This window comes from Chelonus insularis, unplaced genomic scaffold (genome assembly GCF_013357705.1).
Source record: "Chelonus insularis isolate UGA/USDA-ARS -01 unplaced genomic scaffold, ASM1335770v1 contig_42_pilon, whole genome shotgun sequence".
In the NCBI taxonomy this organism is placed as follows: domain Eukaryota; kingdom Metazoa; phylum Arthropoda; class Insecta; order Hymenoptera; family Braconidae; genus Chelonus; species Chelonus insularis.
This window is the reverse complement of record NW_023276578.1, coordinates 1,090,951-1,117,147: the sequence shown is the minus strand read 5'-3', so window position 1 is coordinate 1,117,147 and position 26,197 is coordinate 1,090,951. Positions and strand designations below refer to the sequence as shown.

General features: G+C 29.3%; 4 protein-coding genes and 1 pseudogene across 4 annotated transcripts; 2 read left to right on the top strand and 3 right to left on the bottom strand.

Annotated features, from left to right (window-relative positions):
* Window positions 1-6,031: 6,031 nt before the first annotated feature.
* LOC118069711 (uncharacterized) lies at window positions 6,032-7,435 on the bottom strand (annotated as a pseudogene).
* A 3,261-nt stretch (window positions 7,436-10,696) lies between these two features.
* On the top strand, window positions 10,697-12,499 carry LOC118069781 (reticulon-4-interacting protein 1, mitochondrial). Its single transcript, XM_035088100.1, has 6 exons — window positions 10,697-11,058; window positions 11,141-11,361; window positions 11,434-11,643; window positions 11,716-11,828; window positions 11,938-12,211; window positions 12,284-12,499. The coding sequence occupies exons 1-6, from the start codon at window positions 10,845-10,847 to the stop codon at window positions 12,392-12,394; spliced, it is 1,143 nt and encodes a 380-aa protein (XP_034943991.1). The 5' UTR covers window positions 10,697-10,844; the 3' UTR covers window positions 12,395-12,499.
* Window positions 12,441-13,961, bottom strand: TrpRS-m (Tryptophanyl-tRNA synthetase, mitochondrial). The gene is made up of 5 exons (XM_035088099.1): window positions 13,821-13,961; window positions 13,580-13,750; window positions 13,259-13,521; window positions 13,065-13,186; window positions 12,441-12,994 (listed from the first exon to the last, which is right to left on the bottom strand). Exons 1-5 carry the CDS (start codon window positions 13,911-13,913, stop codon window positions 12,492-12,494), a joined length of 1,152 nt encoding a protein of 383 aa, XP_034943990.1. The 5' UTR covers window positions 13,914-13,961; the 3' UTR covers window positions 12,441-12,491.
* A 102-nt stretch (window positions 13,962-14,063) lies between these two features.
* On the bottom strand, window positions 14,064-22,872 carry LOC118069710 (ATPase family AAA domain-containing protein 2-like). Its single transcript, XM_035088002.1, has 17 exons — window positions 22,828-22,872; window positions 22,442-22,743; window positions 21,860-22,254; window positions 19,260-21,798; window positions 18,994-19,179; window positions 18,520-18,555; window positions 17,478-18,210; window positions 16,422-16,584; window positions 15,947-16,365; window positions 15,695-15,886; window positions 15,437-15,618; window positions 15,186-15,372; window positions 14,926-15,111; window positions 14,700-14,841; window positions 14,490-14,633; window positions 14,184-14,414; window positions 14,064-14,071 (listed from the first exon to the last, which is right to left on the bottom strand). The coding sequence occupies exons 3-17, from the start codon at window positions 22,080-22,082 to the stop codon at window positions 14,064-14,066; spliced, it is 5,571 nt and encodes a 1,856-aa protein (XP_034943893.1). The 5' UTR covers window positions 22,083-22,254; window positions 22,442-22,743; window positions 22,828-22,872.
* Window positions 22,873-23,563: 691 nt separating this feature from the next.
* On the top strand, window positions 23,564-25,649 carry LOC118069779 (mRNA-capping enzyme-like). The gene is given in 2 exon segments (XM_035088098.1): window positions 23,564-25,319; window positions 25,321-25,649. Coding segments are annotated over 2 exon segments (1,761 nt in total). The 5' UTR covers window positions 23,564-23,825; the 3' UTR covers window positions 25,588-25,649.
* The last annotated feature ends 548 nt before the right edge of the window (window positions 25,650-26,197 follow it).

Genomic DNA, 26,197 nt, shown 5'->3' with positions numbered 1-26,197 from the left:
AAGAACTCTTTCTTTGTATATATCAAACAAATTTATTGAAATAGAAATAACATACATTGTAAGAGAATAAAAGTAATTTCAATTAACAGTTTACTGTTCACTTATAAAAATGAATACATTTCAGATAATATTCTTTATATCAAACTGTATTAAAAAGTATTTAACTTTATTATGAATAAAAATATTTTTTGACGATATCTTATATTTTTTTTTCATCCAATTTTTTTTTAAAAAAAAACACCATTATTATGCATGTAAACATAAAAAAATAATCTATTATTAATTACTGTCATGTAAATTGTAATAATGAATATTTCGAAATTAGAAATTCTTTTATATAAATCTGAGTTGTTGATCTCTATTCATTTTAAAATTCAATAATTTTGAAAATTCATTATTACTTATATTATGTCTCAACTTATAAACCTATTTGATCAATAATAGTCTATCTTAAAAAATCTGATTACAACTAACAATTTCGACTATGTTAAAATTATCTGTTGTAACTTACAATGTTATCGTCAATACCTTCTCAAGTACAAACATAATACAAAAAAATAAGTAATTAAAAAAACTTGAATAATGTTAGTCATTACTTTATATTACTTTTGTTGCTCCACAACAAAGAAAAAATGAAAAATTAGAAGAACGACTTTTCAACAATAGTTCTATAGAGCGATGCCTAAAGAAAACTGGCTTGTCGTATCTTCTCTTACCTTGTTATATTTAACAAAATATAAAGATAATATAAAAAACTTATTTTAATGTTAGATTTACTTATAACCCGTCAAATTAAAAACCAAATAGTATACTACTTTATTATTATTCACTCTGAAAAGACGATGCTGCTAATTATTATGATGCAGCTTGAAATAATTATTCAATTCGCCTCACTTCAACCGGATCAGCTCGACAAATAGGGCATCTCAGTGGAAGTCCGTCTCTAGTTGCTGTTTCTCTTAACTCTTCAGTACACCTTTCACACAATACGCAATGTCTACATGGTAGAAATTCAGTTTGTACTAAATTCCCAACACACCCTATGCATCTTCCATCGTCTGTAACGAATCTACCTTCTGAAATATTTATTATAAATTGGATAATTTTACATTGATGAAATTGTATTATAAAAAATTGTTGGTCATTACTCCCTTACCTTCAACTAGTCGGTTTCGCCATAATATGTTATTCAAGACTTCTTGGCGTCGAGGTAATCCGTTGACGTGCAGTTCTGCTAAAATAGCTATCGGCTCAACTTCAAACTCTGGAATTAATTCTGTACCAAGTACAAGATTAGTGATACTCAAATTTTTATATATCGAATATTCTGTAATATACTATATTCTTAAACTTTTGTTCAATATTCAAAAAATGTTTAAGTATTATATTTCAAATATTTAACTTACGATTATGAATGTTATCATATCTGACTATTTCAAAATCGGCATCAGGATATATTCCTTTGAATATTAGATCATTAATAAAAGATTCTAACAATCCAGTACATGCACCCAGGAAATGAGAGATGTTTATTCGGTTGTTCTCAATTAAATGCCATAAACGAAGAATACTGGGTCGATGGATGACGTATCGAACTCGAGGAATTTTATTTATTGATCTTCTATCTTCATTAGCTATTTGATTAAGTGTAGAATGAGATCTTTGAGTCACCGTAAAAAATGTTTCTGAAAAATTTTCATGATCAATGAATAGAAGATTAATATTATATAATTCACTATATTTTCTTGAGATGTTTTACTTAAATAGTCCCAAATGGTTCTATCCCGGTTATGTATCATGCTCTCAATCATTTCCCATTGAGCATCTTCACTGTTAAATAGGGCTTCTTCATCACTATAAAAACTGTAATTTTCAGGACCAATATTAATGATCCAATAATTATCATAATACTGGAAAATCTGTTCCAGTTGTTCCATGTTGCCAGGTATCGCACTCCTTAATGAAATAAATGCTTCATAAATTCTTTCAGGTGGTAGTAAACTTAAAGCAATTAGTTTTTGAATAATTACTAAATTATCATGGTTGAATTCAATATTCATCAGTACTGCTTGCTGAAGAATTATCTGTATAAAAATAATCAAAATTAACAATGATGACAATAATTCATTAACTTCATGAGTACTTCAGTAATACTATATATGATTTTTACGTACGTGGCAGTGAGATGAAAAGCTGCCTCTTACAATTGTCTCAGTCGTGAAAGCTCCTCGTAAATATTGGAAAATTCTGTTGTTGAAATTAAAAAATATTTTTCGAGGATTGAAATTTTCACCTATTTCCTCCATCATTTTTCCAATTATTGTACTATAGGTATTTTCATTGGTATTGCTGATAAAACTCCAGCCAACTGAAAAAGACTGCAAAAAATACTTTTCTTTACTGCTTATCTATCTCTTCTATAACTCGTTTTACTAACTTTGTTCGTTATTAACATAAATACAACCATTACTATTCTAAATTTGATCTTTTTAGCTTCTTATTTCTCTTCATCTATCTTTCTTGCCTTCCCAATTTATTATCTTAATTTTTTCATTTATATTAAACAATATAATATGAATAAACTTACATGATTTTGATGTGGAACAATAATTGCCAAATTTTCAAAAATGTCCATACCTAATGGGACATTTAATCGATGAATTGAAATAAAAATTGGATTATTATTTGAGACGATTCTGGCTGGTAGCTGTGTGTCAGTAATAACTACTCCAAAAATTTGATCTACACCGTTTGGTCTTACTAATTTTACACTCATTTCACCGGTTTCATGAATCATTAATTGTTGATACATAGGTTGACTCAAAATGTCCATTAATCGAACTAGTGATGGAGCGTTTGGAAAACTCCTATTTAACTGCCATCGTACCATTGTTCTATGAATAATTTCCCATGTGACAATTAATGCTGCATCGGGATATCTATAAATAAATAAATAAATAGTAAATAGGAGAAGACAAAAATAAATGGATCATTAAGTCAAATAATCTTTAAAAGAAGTAAATTTAATAAATGTCATGAAAAACTTACATCGGTGATAATGAGTTATAGATTTCGCGCGGACTACGAAATTGCGTCTCACAAGCTTGTCTCAAATTTTTCCTAAATTTACGTATAATTTGTAAATCCGCTACTGGTGCGTGATTGTGAATGTTTGTGATGATAAAAACACCACCAACTATTTTTCCTCGTCCTTGGCAAAATCTAGTTTGATAATGTCTGCATCGTAGATAGCTGAAAATTTTAAGTGAAAAAAATAAAAATTTGTTTTGAACATTTCATGACGCATTTTCAATATTAATATAAATAATTATTTCAAGAATAATAATTTGCCGAGAAGAGAAAAGTTGTAATTTATCGTAACTTATAAAAATATGAGAAATATATTGAATTTTTAATTTTTTAATAAAATGTGAAGGAAATTTTCATTACCTAATAAATCATTAGCGTTGTTAAAAAAAAACTTACATTTTGTTATTTCTTCTTTCATGGACTAAATATGAATAACCGTCAAATACTCTTTCTTCACCAACTGCATTGTTTCTTTGTTGATGTGCCATTTTCCACGTCCGTCGACTTACGAATGTTACGAACAAAAACCTTTGAAGTCAGGTGTAACGTTTATTGGTTGTTGCTGCTATAATGAAGTGAACGTTGGAGCATTAACATTGGCTCTTGAAACGTGGGCTTGGTCTCAAACAGTTCCAGAGAATCTTCGCAATGCCACTCACTTCTAAACACAAGAAAAATTCAATGAAGAATTTGCAATGTACTCGATGATGATTTTTAGATACAATGTCGTCAGGAACATTTATTTGAATTACTATATAAATTTACAGTTTATACTGTAAAATTTTGATATCATATATATAGCTCATTAATCGTCTCTCTTATTATTTATTTAAAAGAAAAAATTTATTCATTCCCAGTATTTTTTGTTTTTATTCGAAGTGTACGAAAACACAAACTTGGTGTAGCACGACGCAAAATATGATAAGGCAAATATGAATACTATTGAAATCTTAGAACAAAAGACGAAAGCGTCACCGTGTGGATGTATGAATGTATGATGTGAATGCCAAAAGAGTTTCATATCGAAAAAAATTACTCAATTTAATAAACGATATTCTTTAAAATTAAAATATGAATATGAATATTAATAAAATACAAATAACTTACATGTCGTTTTGTAGAAAATCAGTTTCTGAACCAGGTACGTACTAATGTCTGATGCAATTCACTAAGCTCCACTAAATAACGAATAATGCACGTTGAAAACACAAGATAAGAGTTTTCATTGGTTTGTCACATTCGCGGTTGATCTTCGATTGTCAGAGGTGAACGTGTGAGTGAGCGTGCTTAAAAGTAGTGATACTATCCCTACTCCCGTAAAAATCCTATTAACCACGTGTTGTCAACACCGTAAGGACGTAGAAACAATTGAATACAATTTTTTTACCAGTTTAGTGCTATTTGTTGCGCAATATAGTTATTAAAAATTTTTTGGTAATTTGAAAGTTATTTATTCAGTTTTCTAACATAAAATTATTAACTTTATGTGTAACGTTGATATAATATAATTACAATCTTCAATGATCGGTATCGATTACACGGATAACGATACGACAAGAATATGGCAGAAATAATAAGCTTTTATTTTGGTATTGAAGCATTAAAACGACAAAAGTCAGAAATGAAGTTTTTTGACAATTACACTTATGTGTATGCTAAATGTTATCAAAACATTATGTAAGTAATCTATTTATTTATCGTCTCATTTATTTATCGCTTTGTCTTTTCTCAATATTTATGGGAAGTTTCACATTTTTTTATTTTTTGGAAGATTACATGTAATATAAAAATTCAAAATGTATATTATTCAAGAACAAAAGCATATTTTTTTGTATTAAAATGGTCTGAGTAGATTTTTTAGTTCCTTTATATATATTTAAATAAACTATTTCGAAATTATACGCAAAATGTGAAATTTTGTGTATTGTCATGAAAATACCTTCTTTATATTTTATATATTTGAGTATTATGTATTTTGAATATTGATTGTCAAAGAATTATTATAATAATTATCTACTAATTTCTTTTTTTGCATATTAGGTATTTGGAATGCCAACAAAAACGCCTGAGAAATTGCCGAGGTTCGGGCAAAATGGTCAACGGACAATTTCAAATTTTAAAATTTCATAACCATCCTTCCAATCCAATGTGGGAAAAAATTTACAATTTTGAAAGAATATTATATGATACAGTAATCGAACAGCGTCACAAATCTTTAAGAATAATTTACGATGAAGTTAGTGTATTGTAAGTATTCTTTAATTTGATTTTTAAAAGTATTTTTAAGATTTAATATTTTTAAACATGTTTATTTTTTGTTTATTTCTTTATACCTGCTCAACAGAGATAACTCACGTGCTACCGTTGTGTAAGCTTTATAGTGTGTCCTTTATCAAAAAAAAACATTGTCTAATTTACAACAACTTCGACAAACTGTAAAATAAACATAACCTATTAGATAAAAAATTTAATTTTTAATCATTTGATAATCAAATATTTTTAAACATGTGAATTATCTTTTCATTCATTCTCAAATTATGTTAAATATGCTGTATCTTTAGGAATACCTTTAATTTCTAGGCATCCCATTGTTGCGATTCAAAAACCTTGGAGATCAATGGAATCGCGGATGCGAAATTGGAGAAGACAAACACGGCCAAGAGAACCACATTCTCTATCTCAATATGCTAATATATTACAAGAGCCAAGATGGTCATTTTATACAGAATTTCAGAATGGAGAAGATAGACTTCATGTAGTAACGTTAAGAGCTAATGACACATCATATCTAACTGTCTATGCCAACTTAAATATATTGGAATCGATGTTTAACATAACACAAGTATTCATGGACGCTACTTTTAAAATAGTCCCACAGAAACCCAAAGTTCTTCAGTTATTCTCTATCTTGGCATTAGTTGAAGACACAGTAAGTACATATTTATTCATTAACAATGCATTTCACTTCAAGTGAAGAATTGCAAGTTTTATAGTAATTTATTATTATGTAGTTTGTAAAAAGTTTCCTCGATAATTTTGCAACACCTGCATCATTAACTGTCAAGCTATCAAGGCACTCGTTGATCATTAATATAGTTTCTGAGCATGGCTCTTTATTAACAGTATGAACTATTGTTTCCACTATTAACAGACGAATTGATCTATGCTCTTCTTTTTTTCACAAATTCATAAGTGTTTTTAGTAGTTGATTAGTACTTTAGACCAGTCGAAACAATCTGATGCCGTCTTTTTTAACAGACACTTTTTGATTCATCAATTCTTGGCGACGAAAGAGTACAAGTTTATCAACTGCTACTCGTCGTTCTACATTCACCAAACAATTTAAAATGATATGCATATAATCTCTTTCACAAAATGGTAAAATAAAGTTTAATGATACAGGTGGATTGACCAGGTTGAGAGATTTTGGAATAGAAAACTCGAACATAAAGTCTTTTCTGGGATTATCACCTTTAATATTGACTACGAAATTTTTTGGTGTATATGAAGCAATAATTTTCTCAAACGCCGGTCCTTCTAGAAGTACAGAGATAATTAGCACTGTTTCGTGATCTCCATTTTCTTTAATATTGTTGACACTCATCTTGATAAACTTTATTGCAATATCTTGACACCAACAACTAATTTTTAAAAATCATTGACCACTTCTTGCATAAACTTGACTGCAAAATCGCTGGTAATAAATTTGATAATAATGAAGAATTTTTTTAGGATCATTTTTCAAGAAAGTTCAAGCTTCATTAAATGAAACCTCGAATGGCTTTTCATAATTACAAATCCAAATAACGTAAAGCTCTTGTTCATGGGTTTTTAAGAGAACCCGAAGATTATTTGAATAATATCTTTATTCTTTTGATTTATCATTAATTAACTTTTCAATATTATTGTGAAGCCACGAGTAATGTTTTATAAAAATATTGTTTAGTTTATCTGTAGTTTTTTTATTTTTCTCGTTGAAATTATAAATAGCTTTTGTAAAGTCTTTGACAATTCTTGACCAAGAGTATAATTTTTCGTTCTTAATTTTTGAGCATATCTCGGGAATGACTTTGACAAAATCATCCAGGCATTATCTTCCATAACTAGGAGGTTCTTGAATAATATTCCAGTTAGGCCTAGATGAGCACTTTAATAGATTAAGTTCTGTATACAGAAGAAGTTCTTCTTTTGCAGATTGATTGTTAAGTAAATCAAAATAAATTCCAGCTGCTAATACTCGAAGAGCACTAAATATATCATTGTTTAATTGGTTCTTAATGCATAAAAGTTTAACAAAATTAAAAATTATATTCCAATGATCAACTGTCAGATATTGTAATTTGAAAATTTTATATAATTTTTTAAAGCAGCTATATATATATAGAATTAATTGTAATATTTACTGTAAAAAAAATACTTTTTTTTTGTAGATAATTCCAATTTTCTGGTGCCTTATGGAGAGGAAAACAATTTCAGCTTATATTTGTGCTTTGACATATTTTTCAACTGTTATAGCACCACAAATCAATCCTTCAGTAATCATGTCAGACTTTGAAGCGGCTCTCTCTCTGGCTGTAAATGTTACTTATCCAGCTGTATTACATCGTCATTGTTACTTCCATTACTGTCAGGTTGTAAATAACAATTAAATAATACAAACTATGAATTAAAGAGTAACTAATACATTATTTTATTAAAATAGGCTGTAATCAAGAAATTAGCCAAATTAAAGCTACTCAAGTTCTTTAGACAATGGAGGTTGAGTAAGATATTAATAAAAAAATTTTTATCACTACCTCTACTGCCAGCTGAAAATATTGAAGAAGCTTTTAATTGGCTTGTTTATCATATCCCGGATCTGATAAAGCCATTACTGCATCCATTCATAATTTATTATAGACGGCAATGGATCCAACGAATTCGCCCAGAACGTTTCAGCGTTTACAATGAAATTGATCGAACAAATAACTTCTCGGAATCATATAATCGAATATTAACTACAAGATGTGGTTGTCATCCATCTATATGGAAATTGACGGGTATGATATAGATATAATCAATTAATGAATAATGTTTCTCATTAAGACTAACAAGATTTTATAGTAATTATTGTTTATTGCAGATAATTTAAAATGTGTAGCTGAAAATGCACAATTGGAGTATCGGACACTACTGGCAGGACACCAAGTGAGGCGCAATCCACGTCCTGCTTATGTTTTACAAAATGAGAGAATAAAAGTAATATGGAGACTATATGAATTAGAAGAGATAAATATGCCACAATTTCTAGCATGCGCTTCGTATATTTCAACAGCATTTCAACAATACACTGAAGAAATAGATTACGTAGAGTTAGAAGTCACTGAGGACAACAATTACGGAGGTAAATATATTATGATCAATAAAAAAATTTTTGTTATACTATCAATTTAAAATGTTAGAAAATTGAAATTTGTGCCTTACAGTTATTAATTTGAATAACCTTGAAAATGAGGAGATATTTGATGAAATAGATTCCACTAATATTACTGTTGACATGTTGAGGTAATTATAATAATAATTAGCAGCATCGAAGTTGAGCCGATAGCTATTTTAGCAGAACTGCACGTCAACGGATTACCTCGACGCCAAGAAGTCTTGAATAACATATTATGGCGAAACCGACTAGTTGAAGGTAAGGGAGTAATGACCAACAATTTTTTATAATACAATTTCATCAATGTAAAATTATCCAATTTATAATAAATATTTCAGAAGGTAGATTCGTTACAGACGATGGAAGATGCATAGGGTGTGTTGGGAATTTAGTACAAACTGAATTTCTACCATGTAGACATTGCGTATTGTGTGAAAGGTGTACTGAAGAGTTAAGAGAAACAGCAACTAGAGACGGACTTCCACTGAGATGCCCTATTTGTCGAGCTGATCCGGTTGAAGTGAGGCGAATTGAATAATTATTTCAAGCTGCATCATAATAATTAGCAGCATCGTCTTTTCAGAGTGAATAATAATAAAGTAGTATACTATTTGGTTTTTAATTTGACGGGTTATAAGTAAATCTAACATTAAAATAAGTTTTTTATATTATCTTTATATTTTGTTAAATATAACAAGGTAAGAGAAGATACGACAAGCCAGTTTTCTTTAGGCATCGCTCTATAGAACTATTGTTGAAAAGTCGTTCTTCTAATTTTTCATTTTTTCTTTGTTGTGGAGCAACAAAAGTAATATAAAGTAATGACTAACATTATTCAAGTTTTTTTAATTACTTATTTTTTTGTATTATGTTTGTACTTGAGAAGGTATTGACGATAACATTGTAAGTTACAACAGATAATTTTAACATAGTCGAAATTGTTAGTTGTAATCAGATTTTTTAAGATAGACTATTATTGATCAAATAGGTTTATAAGTTGAGACATAATATAAGTAATAATGAATTTTCAAAATTATTGAATTTTAAAATGAATAGAGATCAACAACTCAGATTTATATAAAAGAATTTCTAATTTCGAAATATTCATTATTACAATTTACATGACAGTAATTAATAATAGATTATTTTTTTATGTTTACATGCATAATAATGGTGTTTTTTTTTAAAAAAAAATTGGATGAAAAAAAAATATAAGATATCGTCAAAAAATATTTTTATTCATAATAAAGTTAAATACTTTTTAATACAGTTTGATATAAAGAATATTATCTGAAATGTATTCATTTTTATAAGTGAACAGTAAACTGTTAATTGAAATTACTTTTATTCTCTTACAATGTATGTTATTTCTATTTCAATAAATTTGTTTGATATATACAAAGAAAGAGTTCTTTATGAGTTTTGTAATTAATTATAAAATGTAGTTTAATTTTTTTAGTTTAATATTGATTTATTTCAATTATTATTAATTCATTTATTCTGTTTGTGTAAATGCTGAAACTCATTTTCTATTGACAATATACAGTCAAAGCTCGATGTAGTCAACCCAAAAAATCTTTTTATTATATATGAAAATAGGTCTCTGTGTACACAATTAACAGAATTATAGATAATTTTCATTTATTTTCTGTAATAATGATCTAATATTATAACAATTGTTCGAAAATATATCAGTTTATGGCTGTTATCTTTTATCAGTTACTTTAAGAAATTTACTTTACCTACCGCGAAATTTGATTACCTACCGTTGGTAATATCTCGTTTCAATGTTATCGATATAGTTTGTGGATAAAATGACTATTAGAGATTTTTTTCTTTGGATACAATTGTCATTAAATATTTTAAGCATTTTTATAATCAAACTGTGGGATAGTTTATCATTGTATCTATAAGTTCTTGATTTATATCGTTACATGATCGAATTATGCATAATCATTTATGTGAATGTTGTCATTGATAATGGTGTTCTTTATAGTTGTACTAAATTTACATTAGACATAACTTCTCATAGGAACTTTTAGTTTTGGTCATTAGAATGTAGCTGTCGTTAATGTCTTTCCTGAATCTATATGGCACCCGAGCAATGTACACACTATACAGTGTGCATACACATAATTGAGTGTGTAGTATCGATACAAAATATCGATAGTTAAAATATCGATCTTGTATTAAACGATCTCCTCACGCAATACGTTCGCTGAAAAACAGCCTTTGTTTGTTGACTTTCTGTAGTATTTACGTAGTCATTGAAATTTATGGATTAAAAAAATTTTTAAAAATAAATATTTTATCATAAACACCAGAATAAATTGAAAAGATGCGGCTTTCACAATTTCGGCAATTATTGCATGCGACATGTAGTAAAAAAAGCAATGTTGAAGGTCGAATGCTAGCATGGCAAATCCACGATTATGGAAACTTAAGTCAATTGAAACAATCAAGTGTTCGAATACCAGTTCTTAAGAAACCTACAGAAGTATTAATAAAAGTAAAAGCTGCAAGTGTAAACCCTATTGACATCGCTATGATTAGTAGTTCTATTTTTCACTACGTTTACATGTTTCCAAAACAAGACCAATTATTCAATTTAAAGTACATATTTGTATTTTTCAGGAGGGTATGGCGCGAAAGTTATCAATATTCTTAGAATAGCAAAACAGATGAAGACAGATCTTGAATTTCCTCTTACTCTTGGTAGAGATTTTTCCGGAGTTATTGTTGAAAAAGGTCATCAAGTTCCTGATCGGCTAGAATTAGGTGATGATGTTTGGGGAGTTGTTCCTGTAGAACAACAAGGATGTCATGCTCAATATGTTGTTGTAGACAATTGCTTTGTATGAAAAAATTTTACGATTGCGACCATTAGTATTTTTGTCAACATATTTGTATGATTCTTTTATTCAAAGGTTAACAAGAAACCTTTGAATTTATCTCATGCGGAAGCAGCAAGTATTTTATATGCGGGTTTAACTGCATGGTCAAGTTTGTGGATTACTGGAGGATTGAGTTATAAAAGTATTCTACCTAGTATATCCAATAAGAAGATACTTATTTTAGGAGGATCTGGAGGAGTTGGAACATTAGCAATACAAATCGCAAAATCATGGAAGCTATTTGTGAGTAAAAAAAATGATCTCATCCATTTATTATTTTATGATTCTAATTACGGTTAATCGTTTAATCCTAAGGTTGTAACAACATGCAGTGCAGATGCCACTGAATTGTTGAAAACACTTGGAGCTAATATTGTTATTGATTATAAACAAAATGATGCGGATTTGAAACTAGAAAATGAAGGACCGTAAGTATCTTATATTCAATTCATTAGCTGCAGAATTTATCCCTTGTATCCATTAAGATAGTATATATTAATGAGGATTAATTAAAAAAATTTCTTTCCTATTTTTAAGGTATCATATTGTCCTAGATTGCTCTAATCAGAAACTTGATGATATACCGCATAAAAAATATTCGTATGATAATTACATAACTCTTAATTCACCCCTTTTAAGACATGTTGATGATTATGGTATTGTTGCCGGATTTGCAAAAAACATCAGTAGTTTTCTAAAATCGAATGTAATGCAATTGAAAAAAAGTAATAAAGGATGCATTAAATGGGGATTTTTTGTTCCATCATCAACTGGTATAAATATGTTGCAAACACTAGTAGAAAATAAGCAGGTAAGAAAATGTGACATATCGTTCATAAACAATACATTTTACAAATAAATCATTTTTTATATTTTTATAAAGCTCATTCCAGTCGTTGAAAAGATCTACAGCTTGGAAGAATTACCTCAAGCTTATCAACGAGTTGTTGATGGACATTTGAGAGGCAAACTAGTCATTGAAATGAATAACTAATGCGATTCAGATTAACATCACTAAAACATTAATAAATAAATAGCACTTATTTTTGTAAATTATTTATTCCTAAACATTAATAAAATTTTCAATTAATTTATAAAACACTTTTCTTCATATCTTTTTCCCAATTTTTGAGTGATAATATTCCACCACTAAATCCAAGTTTCCGCTTAACTTCTGTCCAACACTGATTTGCCAATGGTAATGCCTTTAATGTTCCATTATTTAAGACATTCAATAAATAAGCAGGATCATTGATCAATTTGAAATATTCTTGACGAATTGGTGTTAACTTCTCAATAACAACATCTGCTACAATCAACTTATATTTGCCAGTATCCAACCCAATGGCTTCTTCACATATAACTTCATGAGATTTGTCAGTTAATAAAGAATGTATATTAATTAAATTGGATACGCCGGGTCGATTTTGGGGATCATAAGTAATGTTAGATGTCATATCCGTAACCGCCTTTTTTATATATTGTCTAATTACGTCTGGTGGATCTGTCAAATTGATGCAGCTTTTCTTATACTCACTTGATTTAGACATTTTTTTCAAAGGCTCTCTTAAAGACTTTATGCGACCACTTGAACCTTAAATGATGATTATTAAGTTTCCTCAAATAAAACATAATAACTACAACGAAAAAAAGTCTTAACTTACTATCTACAAGTGGCTGAGGAATGGGAAATGTCTTTCCATATTTTCCATTAAAATAATTTACAATATGTTGAGTTAAATGTAAATGTTGTAGCTGGTCTTCTCCAATAGGTACATGAGTAGCTCTACAAAAAATTGCATATCAAGTATGAATTATAAATCAAACAATGTATTTCTAATATATGAGCATGATTTACTTATAAAGTAATATATCAGCCGCTTGTAAAATAGGATACGTTAATAAACCTAAAGGTACAGTTTTTAATTTTTCGCTTTTGTCTTTATATTGGGGTAACTGACTTAATTTAGGTAAAGTCGTACAACATCCAAGAACCCACGCTAGCTCAGCATGCATAGATATGCTAGACTGTTGAAAGACTATAGTTTTATCAGTATTTATACCACAAGCTAACATGGTTGCTATCATAGTTAATATATTTTCTCTCAATATTTTTGGGTCCTAAAAAATTCAAATGAATTATTACTTAAAGAATTAGTTCTCTTAATAAATAGTATACCTGTGGTAAGGTGATTGCATGCATGTCTACTATGCAGCATAATATATCTTCTCCAGGATTCATACTATCTTGAAAATTGACCCATTGTTTTATTGCTCCTAAGTAATTACCCAAATGAATTGTCCCAGAAGGTTGTATTCCCGAAAATATTCGTTTTGGATATCTGCTTACCTGTTGTTAATACTTTTTTATTATAATTGTGATTATGAGAATTATTGACTTACTAAAAATGATTAATCACCTTTGTACAATACCTAGATACACAACATTTCACTTTAATATGCTGTCTTATTTTTAAAATATTGTTTATTGACAATATATGTGATTTTATCATTTTTAAAACTTTTGTTTATGTAGATCTGACTGTTTTTAAGTCGAACTGAGAAAACATCGATACTCGGAATACAGAGATGATATATCGATGCATCGAATTGTGTAAAAGCGCCAAATATCGTGTTTTTTTCAAATTCAATTTATAACCTATTTATAATTCTACTCATGTAAATCGTTAATTAATTATGATATCATAATTGTTTAGTTCAATCATAGTTTATTTTAGTATAAATATCAAGACAATCATGAATTTTTTTAGATATATTTTCACCATCATTTTGCTTAAGAATAATCTCAAATTCAATATATAATCTTTCAAGTTTTCCAGTAACCCAGTTGTGAGTACATTTAATAATTCGATTAATTAGCTCTTCTATTTCTATTTCTTTTAATCCTCCAGATCTTGTAACTCGGTGATTTGAAGATAAACTTAATTCAAGTTTAGATTTTTTTCTTATGACAACATCATCAGAAGGTATTCGATTTCTTTTAGTTCCAACTCCTGTTATCAAAAAATTTTACTCAACAAATAATTTATTAAATTAAAAGTTTTGTACTTAACAAAAACTAGTAATACTTGGAATAGAATCAGGAACTGAATTGTTAATATTGGATTGAGAATGACTGGTATTAATTCTATGATTCCAGTCAGTTTGAGAATTATTTTGTAGCTGATCTTCCATCTTTGTTCTGGTTGATTGCATTATTTGATTAAAATCCACTACATCCATTGAATTGAAAATTTTATTAATAATTATATTTTGTAATTACTTCCAGCCAAACTTACCATAAGATGACTTGTTTGATACACTGCTGGTTGATAAGTAATATTTAGTGAATAATTGTTTGAAAAAGGCTATCTTTTCAGAGTTGTTAGGAGGCTGAATTTCATAGAATTCGCCATAACTACCATCGAATAATTGTGCAATCTATTTAAATATATAGTCATTTTAATTTTAACTTAAAGATAATTCTTTTCCTACTTGTAAAGATTTAAAAAAATTTATTCAAACCTTTTTAGGTATTTTTACTAAATTAGTATTAATAGTCATCAGAATCAGCATATGAGTAGACTGATCTAACCCATTCAAAAGAGATAAAAAAATAGTACGAGCAGTTTGATTGACTAAATGCCACCAAGCATTAATGCTAGGCACGTATAGTAATGAAGGGAGTGTATGCCGAGCAAGTTTTATTTTCTATTTTAAAATTATAATAATTAATTGATCAATAATCAAGTAACTAAAGTAAATAGTTTAAAAGTATTCAATACCTGAATTATAGTTTCTTCAACAGAACGACCAGTTTCTTCAAAAAGTGTCATAACATCCAATACATGACAAGGTAAATGTTCAAAGGTATGCAATAATGCTGGTGCTAAATGACGAGTATGACAATCATCTTTTCCATACAATAAAATGCGAGGAGAATTTTTCGATTTTGAGGTAATAATTTTCATACTAAATAAATTATCATAAAATAAATGATAATATAAACTTCAGTATTTTAATTTTCAAGACTTACTTGCTTTCAAACGGAAACATGTCAGAAGTACAAATACTCTGCAACCTATCAAGAATATTAGAGATATTGTTTTGAAGAAGTGGATAAATTGAAGATGATAATTTTTTAATAGGAGCCATAACAGCTCTGAAATATGCTGGAGTAATATTGGATTGAGCTTCTATAAAATCTCTTTTTTCCACCTATCAGTTCAGTAGTATTATTAGAATACTATTCAAGTATCCAAGTTTAGAAATTTTTTAAAACAAAAATACTGACCTTTAAATGTCTATCATTAATTTGAAGTTTAGGCTTTGTTGTATATATTTGAGGATACTGTCTTCTCACACAACACATGACAGCTTCAGCACATAGAGCTTGAAGATCACTACCACAGTATCCGACTGTATTAGATGCTATGTAGGATAGGAATTTTATTGATGGTTTGTGTTTCCAATTTTTAACGTAAATCTAGAAAGATAAATTTTTTTTTCAATCATAGAAAACACTTAGACAAAATAACTACAATACCGATAATATATCTTTTCTTGCACTAAAACACGGTAGAGGAAAATATAATTCTCTGTCAAAGCGGCCAGGCCTTCTTAAAGCTGGATCAATTGCATCTAGTCGATTAGTTGCACCAATAATAACAATCTCTGAATTGTTATCTAATCCATCCATAAGAGCTAATAAAATGGATACAACACTAGCATGGACATAGTCTTGTCGGCTAGTACGTACAGGTGCGAGACCATCAACTTCATCAAAGAATATTATGCAAGGTTTCATTTGTTGGGCTAATTGAAATATTTTTTGTAACTTCTTCTCACTTTCCCCAACATATTTACTCAAACAATCAGAGCCTTTTCGAGATATAAATGATACCTTTTTTTCAGAATTACTACACTCGGTTGCTAATGCACTTGCTACCAAGGTTTTTCCTGTGCCTAAAATATTTATTCATGAAATTCATATGCTCATCAAAGTGATCAGAATTACTTACCTGGAGGACCATAAAATAATAATCCTCGTGGAGGTTTTATATTAAATTTCGCATATATATCACCGTATATGAGAGGAAATAATACCATTTCTTTTACTAGTTTTATGTGTTTCTCCAAACCACCAATACATGAAAAATCTCGTGCATTCGACATTTCAATATTCTATACTTGTAATTTATTTGATATTTTGATAAAGTTTTAATTTCTTATATTTTTTTAAATTTCATTCATATGATACACGATACACTTGGAGTAATTTACGTAAAATTTAGACATGCCATTCATTTATGGACAAATTACTTCGACATAAAATTAAACATATGAAAATCAAATGATTACAGTTGGTAGGTGATATATGTAAGATAAAGTTCTATTTCGTTGTTCATTTTTCGAAGGATCATAACTAATAAATAATTTGAGGAATTTTGAAAAAATTGAGACATACATAATTACATCATAAGTAAAATAATTTTATTTGAAAAATGGTTTTCATTTAAAATTCTTTCGCATTCATACAATTCAATGACAGATGTCATATCGAAAAAAAATTATTATTAAAAAAATTAAAAAAAAAACATAAATAAATTAATTAATACTAATTAATCAATGATTTATTATAATAAAAATTAATGGCAGTTAAGTATTTTTAAATAAAAAAAATGAAATATTTTACTAAAAAAATTAATAATTTTAAATATTATCGAAAAATGCTTATCATAAATAAGACGTATAATTGGAAATATTAATCTCAATTATCCAATTGTGGTTCGGCTACGTTGTACACGGTTTTCTTATATTTTTTTAATTCTTTGAGCAAATCCTAAAATGGAGAAATTTTTATATAAGTAATTAATAATAAATATATAAATGAAGCATAAAATATATTATGTTTATCTTACCTTTGGCAGTGTTTTTCGGTCATATGTATAATCGTATTTGCTGACACACCTACTTAATTGCACATAAATATCGCACAGTTCTTCGATAGAGAAGTCTTCAGTCACGTCAACAGTATATTTCCATATTACTTCTAAGTCTGCTTTACTAACCATTACCTTATCACTTCTTCCTAATTTAGTTTTTCGGTGATCACAGTTAATTGTAAAAGTTAAATCTTCTAAGATATCGGGTTGTATTGATGAAGTATTTCCACTATTATCTGCTGATTTTTGTACATCATTAGTGACAACTTTATCAACTATTTCTTCAATCATTATTCGCTCTGTTGTTATTTCACTTGAACTATTCATTTTAACTATCTTTACATTATCATTCGTTGAATCATTTTCAGATTCACTATTATCACATGATATCCTGTCATTGTTTAGCATACTATTAGTTTCAAATTCCTGGAACTTGTCGAGATCAACTCCTCTAGCTCCATTATTTGAACATGTTGCTAATTTGTCATTCGATTCAATGGTATTTTCATCATATATTATTTTTTTCTTTTTGGTTACTTTCTTTACATAACCACGTGCCCATGCAGGAATTTTTCGTTTTCTTGAAGTGTTTACCTTTCGATTATTCATTTCCAATGAACAATTAGAGTTTATCATACTATCTTTTCTATCATTTTTATCATTATTAATATAATGGTCATTTTTCATTGATTTAATACTATTATTATTGTGATTATTATTTTTTGCATTCTCTATTAGTTTGCGGTTTTTGGATATTTCTCGACATTTATCTTCAAAATCTGAATCCAGTTCTGCTTTAATTAGAGCATAAGCATGATCGCGCAGCGAGCAAGCACGGTGACGAATAAGTTTATCAGCTGGATCTCTGAAAAGCAATAAATATAGTTAAAATTATAACTTTTGAGAATTTTAATAATCAGAAAAAATAATACCAAAAAATGGGAAAGTATTAGTATAATTATCTACAATGATTTAATGGAATAAATTATTAAAATAAACGATAGTTCGAGACATATTCAAGAATAATTTGTATTGGAATCTTATATTGGGAAAAATGTCATAACAGTATTTAAAAAAATACTTTAAGGTCTGGAAAGATTGAAATAGAATTGATTTTCAGAACATATCACTGAGAATAAAAAATATTCAAAATGGATATAATAGAGAAATCTACCTCTTCAATATTCCAAAAGAAGATCTATCACGCAAGCTATACAGGAAAAAACATGACATTGTCAGTATTTTTTATAATTATTTCCACACACATATCTTATATATAATTAATTTATACTATTGTCTTAACTGTAAAAAAAAAATAAAAAACATTTAAATCGAATACTCAAACTACTTGAAAATTTTAAGCGTTCTTTGACTGTCATATTCTTTACGTCTAGTATAAAAGAAACAAAGATGATTTCAATTATAAAATTCAAAAAATTATTTTTAGTTTAACAAAAAACATATAATATAAAATTAATTAAAAAATCAATTATTTAAAAAGCTATTTAAAATGATTGTTAAAAATTATCATTGTTTTTAACGTGACATGCTCTACATAATTACATAATTAAATAATAGCGACTAAAAACTTTCAACTCAATGAATAGCTATTCCTTAATAATTAATGAATATGCATAAAAAATTTTACCTGTCAGGATTGTATTCTAGAGCATTTTTACAAATTAAATCGATATCATCAAGAAAATCACGTGCACACAAATAAGAATGTTTATCAATTTTGGTCATCATTGTTTCAAGATCCATCGGTTGCTTTATTATTGTATTATAATCTGGAACTTCTTCTGTATCAACTGGTTTTGTAAACATGAAAAATCTAAAACAAGAAAAGAATTTTTTATAAATATTAACAATAATTACGTAACAAATTGTCTATGTAATTATATTTATACTCACTGTCTATTCCGAGCTAACTTAGCGCATATTTCTCGAAGAAATATTCTTAATTCTCGTAATGAAACTTCTTCTTTTTCATATAATACTCTTCTTTCATCTTCAGTCAATTTCTTTGGTATTGGGTCTGGTGCTAGAGGCAATTCTTCAAGAATTTCCACTTTATCATCAATAATGAGAGGAGGTTTTAAACTTTGAACCATAAAAATAGGCTTGAAAAATGCAGACCTTTGCTCTGCTGTTGGAATATCCAATTCATAAACTTCTTCACGTATTTCACTAAAAAGACTTTTTATTTGGAAAGGCAGTTCATTATATGGAGTGTCACTCGTAGCAATGACTAAAATTGGAAGACAAGGATCAAGACTAGTAATTCTGCACATAAAAACAGCCTTGACCGTTTCCTGTACTATTGGCCACCATTGATCAATTGAACGAACATATATGATTGATGGTATATTTCTCAATGCTTCATGGAATACTTGAACACAAGTTTCTTCTGGTGAACGAGCACTTTCGCTGAATAACGTACTTATATCTAATGTTTGTACAGAAACATGCTCCATACGGTAGAGTAAAGCTTGTGCCAGTTTAGATCCTTGTCCGTGTGATAATTTATTTCCAGTAATTAACATTCTTGGACGATGAAGTCCTTTTGCAATTTTAATTTTGGCTAATGCTGGATTAACACCTTGAGGAAACATTGTTTTTACAGAATTAAATAACTCATCTAAAGCATTCCCAAGTAATGGCACCATAAATGCCTGAAGCTTTCTACTAACACTAGGAGCAACTCTATGGGTTGATGGTACAAGCACAGATGTAGCTTCCATGAAATCTTGCTTTTTCACTTCAACTCTTTGTGGATCCAATAATAAACGATTACTGGTCAAATAAATCTGAGGATACGTTCTTCTAAGACCTTGCAATACGGCTTCAGTACAAAGTGCACGTATATCTGAGCCACAATAACCAGTTGTTTTTTCAGCCAATATATCTAAAAGTAAATCAGATGGTGGATTCTTCCATTTGCTTACATGAATTCGTAATATTTCTAATCGTTCTTTAATTGCTGGTAATGGAAAGAATAATTCACGATCAAATCTTCCTGGTCTTCTTAATGCAGGATCAATCGCATCAATACGATTCGTTGCTCCAATAACTATTACTTCCCCTCGATCATTTAGACCATCCATCAATGCAAGCAATGTAGACACTATACTTGCATGAATTTGATCTTGTTTTGTACTTCGGACTGGAGCTAAACCGTCGATTTCATCAAAAAAAATAATCGATGGTTTCATTTGTTGAGCTTGTTCGAAAAGAAGTCTTAACTGTCGCTCTGATTCACCAACCCATTTTGATAAACAATCAGCACCTTTTCTCATAAAAAACGTAACTTTTCTACTTCCTTGTTGGCTACATTCATTTGCAAGAGCTCGTGCAATCAATGTTTTTCCTGTACCTGGTGGACCATAAAAAAGAACTCCTTTAGGTGGGGTAATTTGAAATCTATCAAATACATCTGGATACAACATAGGAAACATCACCATTTCTTTAAGACAGTGAATATGCGATTCTAGGCCACCAACATCACTGAATCTGATATTAGTGTCTACTATAATGGGATTTATATCGGCTTTTTTATCAGGTGGACCACCTTGAGGAAGTGCATTTTGTCTAACTTTTTTTGACTTCTTTTTATCATAGCGTTGAGTTTCAATATCACTCGAGTCAGTGGAGCAAGAACTTTTACTTCTATGTTTTCGTCGTCGAATTGATTGACTCAACACACTGCGTAATGCTCGTATAGAACGTCGAACTGGTTCAGAACTAACTTGAAATCTATCTACGGTGGGTTTTTTTTTACGAAGACTGTATTTCCGTGGTCCAGGAGAATCAGAAGACTCACTTAAATCACTTTCTTCTGATAATTTCTTATTTCTTTCCATTTGCCGTTGAGATGCTCTTCTGGTTCTTTTGATTCGGGTATACATATCTTCGTAACCATCATCATTTTCAGAATTTTCGTTTTCACCCTGTTTTTCACTTTCATGAGAACTATCATCATCATCATTCATATCTATGGGTAAAACTTTTTTCTCATCCTTTTCTAACATCCCACATAATCTTGTTACTGGACCCTCTCGCGCTCTTGAAGGGCTGTGCAGTTTTTTTGACTCCATTTCTTTTTCTGTACTTATAGAAGTATTTTCTGTTTTATTCTTATTTCCGTTTCTATATTTTAATTCTCTATCTCCTTTGCGATCATTTTGATCTTTACTTTCAACATCATTAGCTTCTTGGTTAACCTGAGGGGAGTCTTCCGTATCTGTTTCCGTTCTATCCCCAATTCTATCACTAATGTCTTCTTTATTTTTGAGAGGTTTATTATTCTTTGTTAATTGATGATTTTCTCTTGACCGCAAAGGCATACGCTCACGAAGGTCCTTTGGTCTATCAGATGATTCATCGACCATTTCTTTATCAGAAGACGATGGATGTTGTTGGAACATAGGATATCCTTTCAAAGTCTGTGTACCTATAAAATTTATACCATTGTAAAGAAATGATACACATTATGAATTAATTTTAATTCTTACCTAGTATCCATGATGTATTGAGATTATCATAAGTCTGCATTCTATTCCGTGTGCTTCTTCGTACACTCAAATTATTTCTTGTAATATGAGATTTATTATTTGAATGTGATCGCAGTGTACGAAGAGGTTTAGACCTTCGTGCATCATTATGAGAACGATTATGAGTACTAAAAATGTCTTCGTCAGAGTCGACTGAATCCATAGCTATATCGTCGTCTGACATTTTCTACAATTTTTATAATGTATTTCTCTTTATATGAAAAATTTTATCTATCGTTTTTTTACACCACATTCAAATTTAGCCTTTTATATTCATGAACATTTGACAAAATAACCGAAATATTGGAACAGTAGCCAACAAGATATGAATCTGATGACACTTTTTAGGTGTGCATCTATAAAAATCAATACAAGAAATAAAATATATTATACACAAAATTGGAAGAACTTCAAAAAAATTAAGAAAAAAGTAATTTTTTTACTAGTAATGAATAATGAGACTAACTATAAAATGTTAGTTATCCAGAAGAATATTTTTAACAATTTTAACATTGCAACAAACATTGCTCAGATATCACTAACTTTTCAAGTAACTCCAAAAAATCTTTCACTGAGAAAACCATCAAAATTTAATATTTTATTTATTACTTAGGATAAATAAACCGTGAAAAAATTGCGTAAAAGGTTTAGTTACAGTATAAATTAATTGATGATACAAGTTTTATAAATATACATGTATACAGCACTGAGGTGTGTCGATAGACAAAACGTACTTAAGATCAGGTATAGTAAAGTATAGAAAGTTACACAATTTTGACAGTAGCGTCTCTTATGGCTTCTAGCACGCATGCTTTGGCTTCGTCACCATCGTTCCCCAGCAGAGGCTATAATCCAGGGACAAAAAAGAAAACATGGCGTAAGAGCGTTCCTCAAATAGTGGGGGATATATTTTGCTATAGTATAATTACTAAAGTATAGGCTCGATTGTGGTGTTGGAATATTGTCACAAACAATTGTATAATTTTTTAGATTATTAATACATTTATAATTATGATCATAAACAATTTTAAAAATCAAGAAAATCGCCGTTTAATTGTTTACAGCATTCATTTTTTTACAAAATTCTTGAACAGCTAGCTCAAAAATCATTGAATAAACGTTACTAAGTAAGGTAACTCATAAATAAAAACGCTACTGTTTACTGAGTGGCACAGAAGCTCCAAAATAGCGATAAAACATCAAACTTCCGGCGGCAATGGCACGGAGTGGTCATTTTTTAAATCTACTGAAATTTATAAATAAAAACGAAGCCGGTAGATTAAGGGAAACAAGTGACTAATTTATTATACAAATATTAATTAGTAAAAAATATGCTGGAGTATGTACGTAATAATAGAAAAATAACTTCGGACTCAAATCACGCTCAAAAATAATGAAGTTTTGTATAAAATCTATATAATCACAATGACAAGCGAAATTACCATCAAGTTAGAATATAAAAATCTTATGGAAGACTATATTATTCTGCTACTTATTCGTATTCAAAGTACAAAAAGTTTTGTACTCTTGATTATATACGAATTTAAATACGAGATTGTAAGAAGCGGATTCAAATAATAACTACGCCGTGCCATTGCCGCCGGAAGTTTGATGTTTCGTAGTTATGCCACTAGAGGCATTTAACACGCTACCAGATGGCGCATGGTGACACGACATTTAGTTTCACCACCAGACGGCGCACAAGACTGGTAGTCTAGGCAACGAAAACTGTTTGACATCACTTGAGACTTGGATGTCAACCAGTGCACACCGTGTATTTTTTGCTCTGTTTTTTTTTTGAAAATACAAGTGAAGTTTCAATTTTATGCAACATTTGCATAATCAAAACGCAAAAGCGAACATTGATAAGTGAGTGTTTGTAAGAGAAAAAGTTTAATTTGTACAGTTGAGGTCAAGTGAACGAACAATGTCAAGTTGGAGTGCCGAAAATAGTAAAGGGATAATCCCTCCACGATGGTTACACTGTCCTCGAAAAAGTATAGGATTAATAAATAATAAATTTCTTGCATTTAAAACACCACTATCAGAAGCATTTAATAGTCAAGTTTCTGAAGAATGTCGTTTTTCTGTAAACATGTTGTTTGCATCATTAAAGAGTCAAAGACTGAAAATGGGATTACTAATAGATTTGACAAATACTAACAGATTTTATAATAAAGCTGATGTCGAAGCCCACAGTTGTCATTACTACAAACTTCAATGTCGAGGTCATGGAGAAACTCCCACCATAAAACAAACAAAAGTTTTTATTGAAATTTGCAACAATTTTATTGCACAAAATCCATCGGAGATTATTGGAGTCCATTGCACCCATGGTTTCAATAGAACTGGGTTTCTTCTGATAAGCTACTTAATTGAAAGTGGGACATTTAATTTGGACGCTGCTGTTAATGAATTCTCATCTATTAGACCTCCTGGAATTTACAAGGAAGACTACATCAAAGAGTTATACAGACGATATGATGATGAGAGTTATGCACCGCCTGCACCACCAAGTCCAGCTTGGTGTTTGGAATACGACGACTCCAGAGGGGACGAGAAAGAACATGAACAATTCGGAAGTAGGAAACATACCCGAAGACGTAAGGAACATATTGTTAAAAATCCAGTTTTTATGGCTGGAGTTCCTGGTGTGGTACCTGTACAAGATTTAGTTAAAGTTGCAGGAATTCAAAAAAGAGTTCAAGAAATGTGCCAATGGAATAGAAATGGCTTCCCTGGTTCTCAACCAGTCTCCATGGATTGGGAGAATATTGTTTTACTTAATATCAAACCATATAGAGTATCATGGAAAGCTGATGGTACTAGATACATGATGCTAATCCAAGCAGATAATGAGGTATTCTTCATTGATCGAGATAATAGTGTCTTCCAAGTGTCTGGATTGGTATTTCCACACCCTCGAGATCTTTCAAGAAATCTGAAAGATACATTATTGGATGGCGAAATGGTCATTGATAAAGCAAATGGTACCGAATATCCTAGGTACTTAGTTTATGATGTAATTATGTATGACGGGAACGATGTATCTAAAAAATCATTTTTTCCTGATCGATATACCATCATCGAGAGAGAAGTAATGGGAGGCCGATATAGAGCACTAAAAGAAAGTAGAATATACCGAGAACAAGAACCTTTTTCTGTCCGACAAAAGCAATTTTGGGATATCACACAAGTCAACAGTTTGTTGAGTGAAAAATTCACCAAACAATTGGGTCATGAACCAGACGGATTAATCTTCCAGCCTTCAAAGGAGCCTTACATCTCTGGAACTGCAGCAGAAGTCTTAAAATGGAAGCCATTGTCATTGAATTCTGTAGATTTTAAATTAAAAATAGTCGTTGAATCAGGTATGGGTATTGTACCCAGAAAAATAGGTCATTTATATGTTGGAGGCTTAAAAAAAACCATTTGATTACATAAAAATTACTACAGAAATTAAAGATTTAAATAATAAAATAATTGAATGTAAATTTGAAAATGGGCATTGGGTGTTTATGCGTCAAAGAACGGATAAATCATTTCCCAATTCTTTCACCACTGCTCAGTCTGTTTGCCAAAGTATTAGAGCACCTGTTACTTCGGAAGATTTATGTGATTATATTGAGAAATATAAATTTAAAGATGATTCTGATTGTTTGCCTCCACCATATAAACGACGTAGATAACAATTGATAGAAAAATTAGAAAATTAATCATGTTAAAATTGTATTTTTTTTAATGTTAACTGTTAGCTTCATAATTTGTAAATGTTACTTATTATTAAATTAATTTAATATTTGTACAGAAATTGTATTTTCTTGAATAATCTATTTTTTCAAGATAGATTGTAAATTAGATTTATTGGAAATTATATTAAAGACTGGAATGCATGTGTGATATGAAAATGATAGTAATTGTACTATAATATTTAATAGCTTCTTTTGTAAAAATTAAAATGTACTATGTATATTAATTTAATAATTTATTTTTGTTAAATGTCATTTTTTTAATTTAAATTAAATTTTTTTACGTAGAGTTTTTAAAGACTGGAATGCATGTGTGATATTGCAATAATAGTAATTATATTGTTATATGTAAAAATGTACTGTATACATATATCTATTTTTTTGAATTGAATAAAATTTGTTATATCGATTTTTCCTATAAAAATAGCATTTCTTCATTTAATTACCTTTCATAGACATAAGTACATAGTAATTAGTTATTAAGAATGATTAATTTAAAAAAAAACTAAATTCAAAAATATATACTTCAAAATACTTAAAATTACTCATG

Excerpts from the sequence above, each read along its gene's own strand:
- LOC118069781 (XM_035088100.1), top strand. The coding sequence starts at position 10,845 with ATGCGGCTTTCACAATTTCGGCAATTATTGCATGCGACATGTAGTAAA. Across the intron at positions 11,059-11,140 it reads TATTGACATCGCTATGATTA|GAGGGTATGGCGCGAAAGTT; the intron begins GTAGTTCTATTT and ends TGTATTTTTCAG. Across the intron at positions 11,829-11,937 it reads AAACTAGAAAATGAAGGACC|GTATCATATTGTCCTAGATT; the intron begins GTAAGTATCTTA and ends CCTATTTTTAAG.
- TrpRS-m (XM_035088099.1), bottom strand. The coding sequence starts at position 13,913 with ATGATAAAATCACATATATTGTCAATAAACAATATTTTAAAAATAAGA. Across the intron at positions 13,522-13,579 it reads ATGCAATCACCTTACCACAG|GACCCAAAAATATTGAGAGA; the intron begins GTATACTATTTA and ends TGAATTTTTTAG. Across the intron at positions 13,187-13,258 it reads GCTGATATATTACTTTATAA|AGCTACTCATGTACCTATTG; the intron begins GTAAATCATGCT and ends AATTTTTTGTAG.
- LOC118069710 (XM_035088002.1), bottom strand. The coding sequence starts at position 22,082 with ATGTCAGACGACGATATAGCTATGGATTCAGTCGACTCTGACGAAGAC. Across the intron at positions 18,556-18,993 it reads CTAGAATACAATCCTGACAG|CTTGCGTGATAGATCTTCTT; the intron begins GTAAAATTTTTT and ends TTTCCTGTATAG. Across the intron at positions 14,415-14,489 it reads AGTTCCTGATTCTATTCCAA|GAGTTGGAACTAAAAGAAAT; the intron begins GTATTACTAGTT and ends TTTTGATAACAG.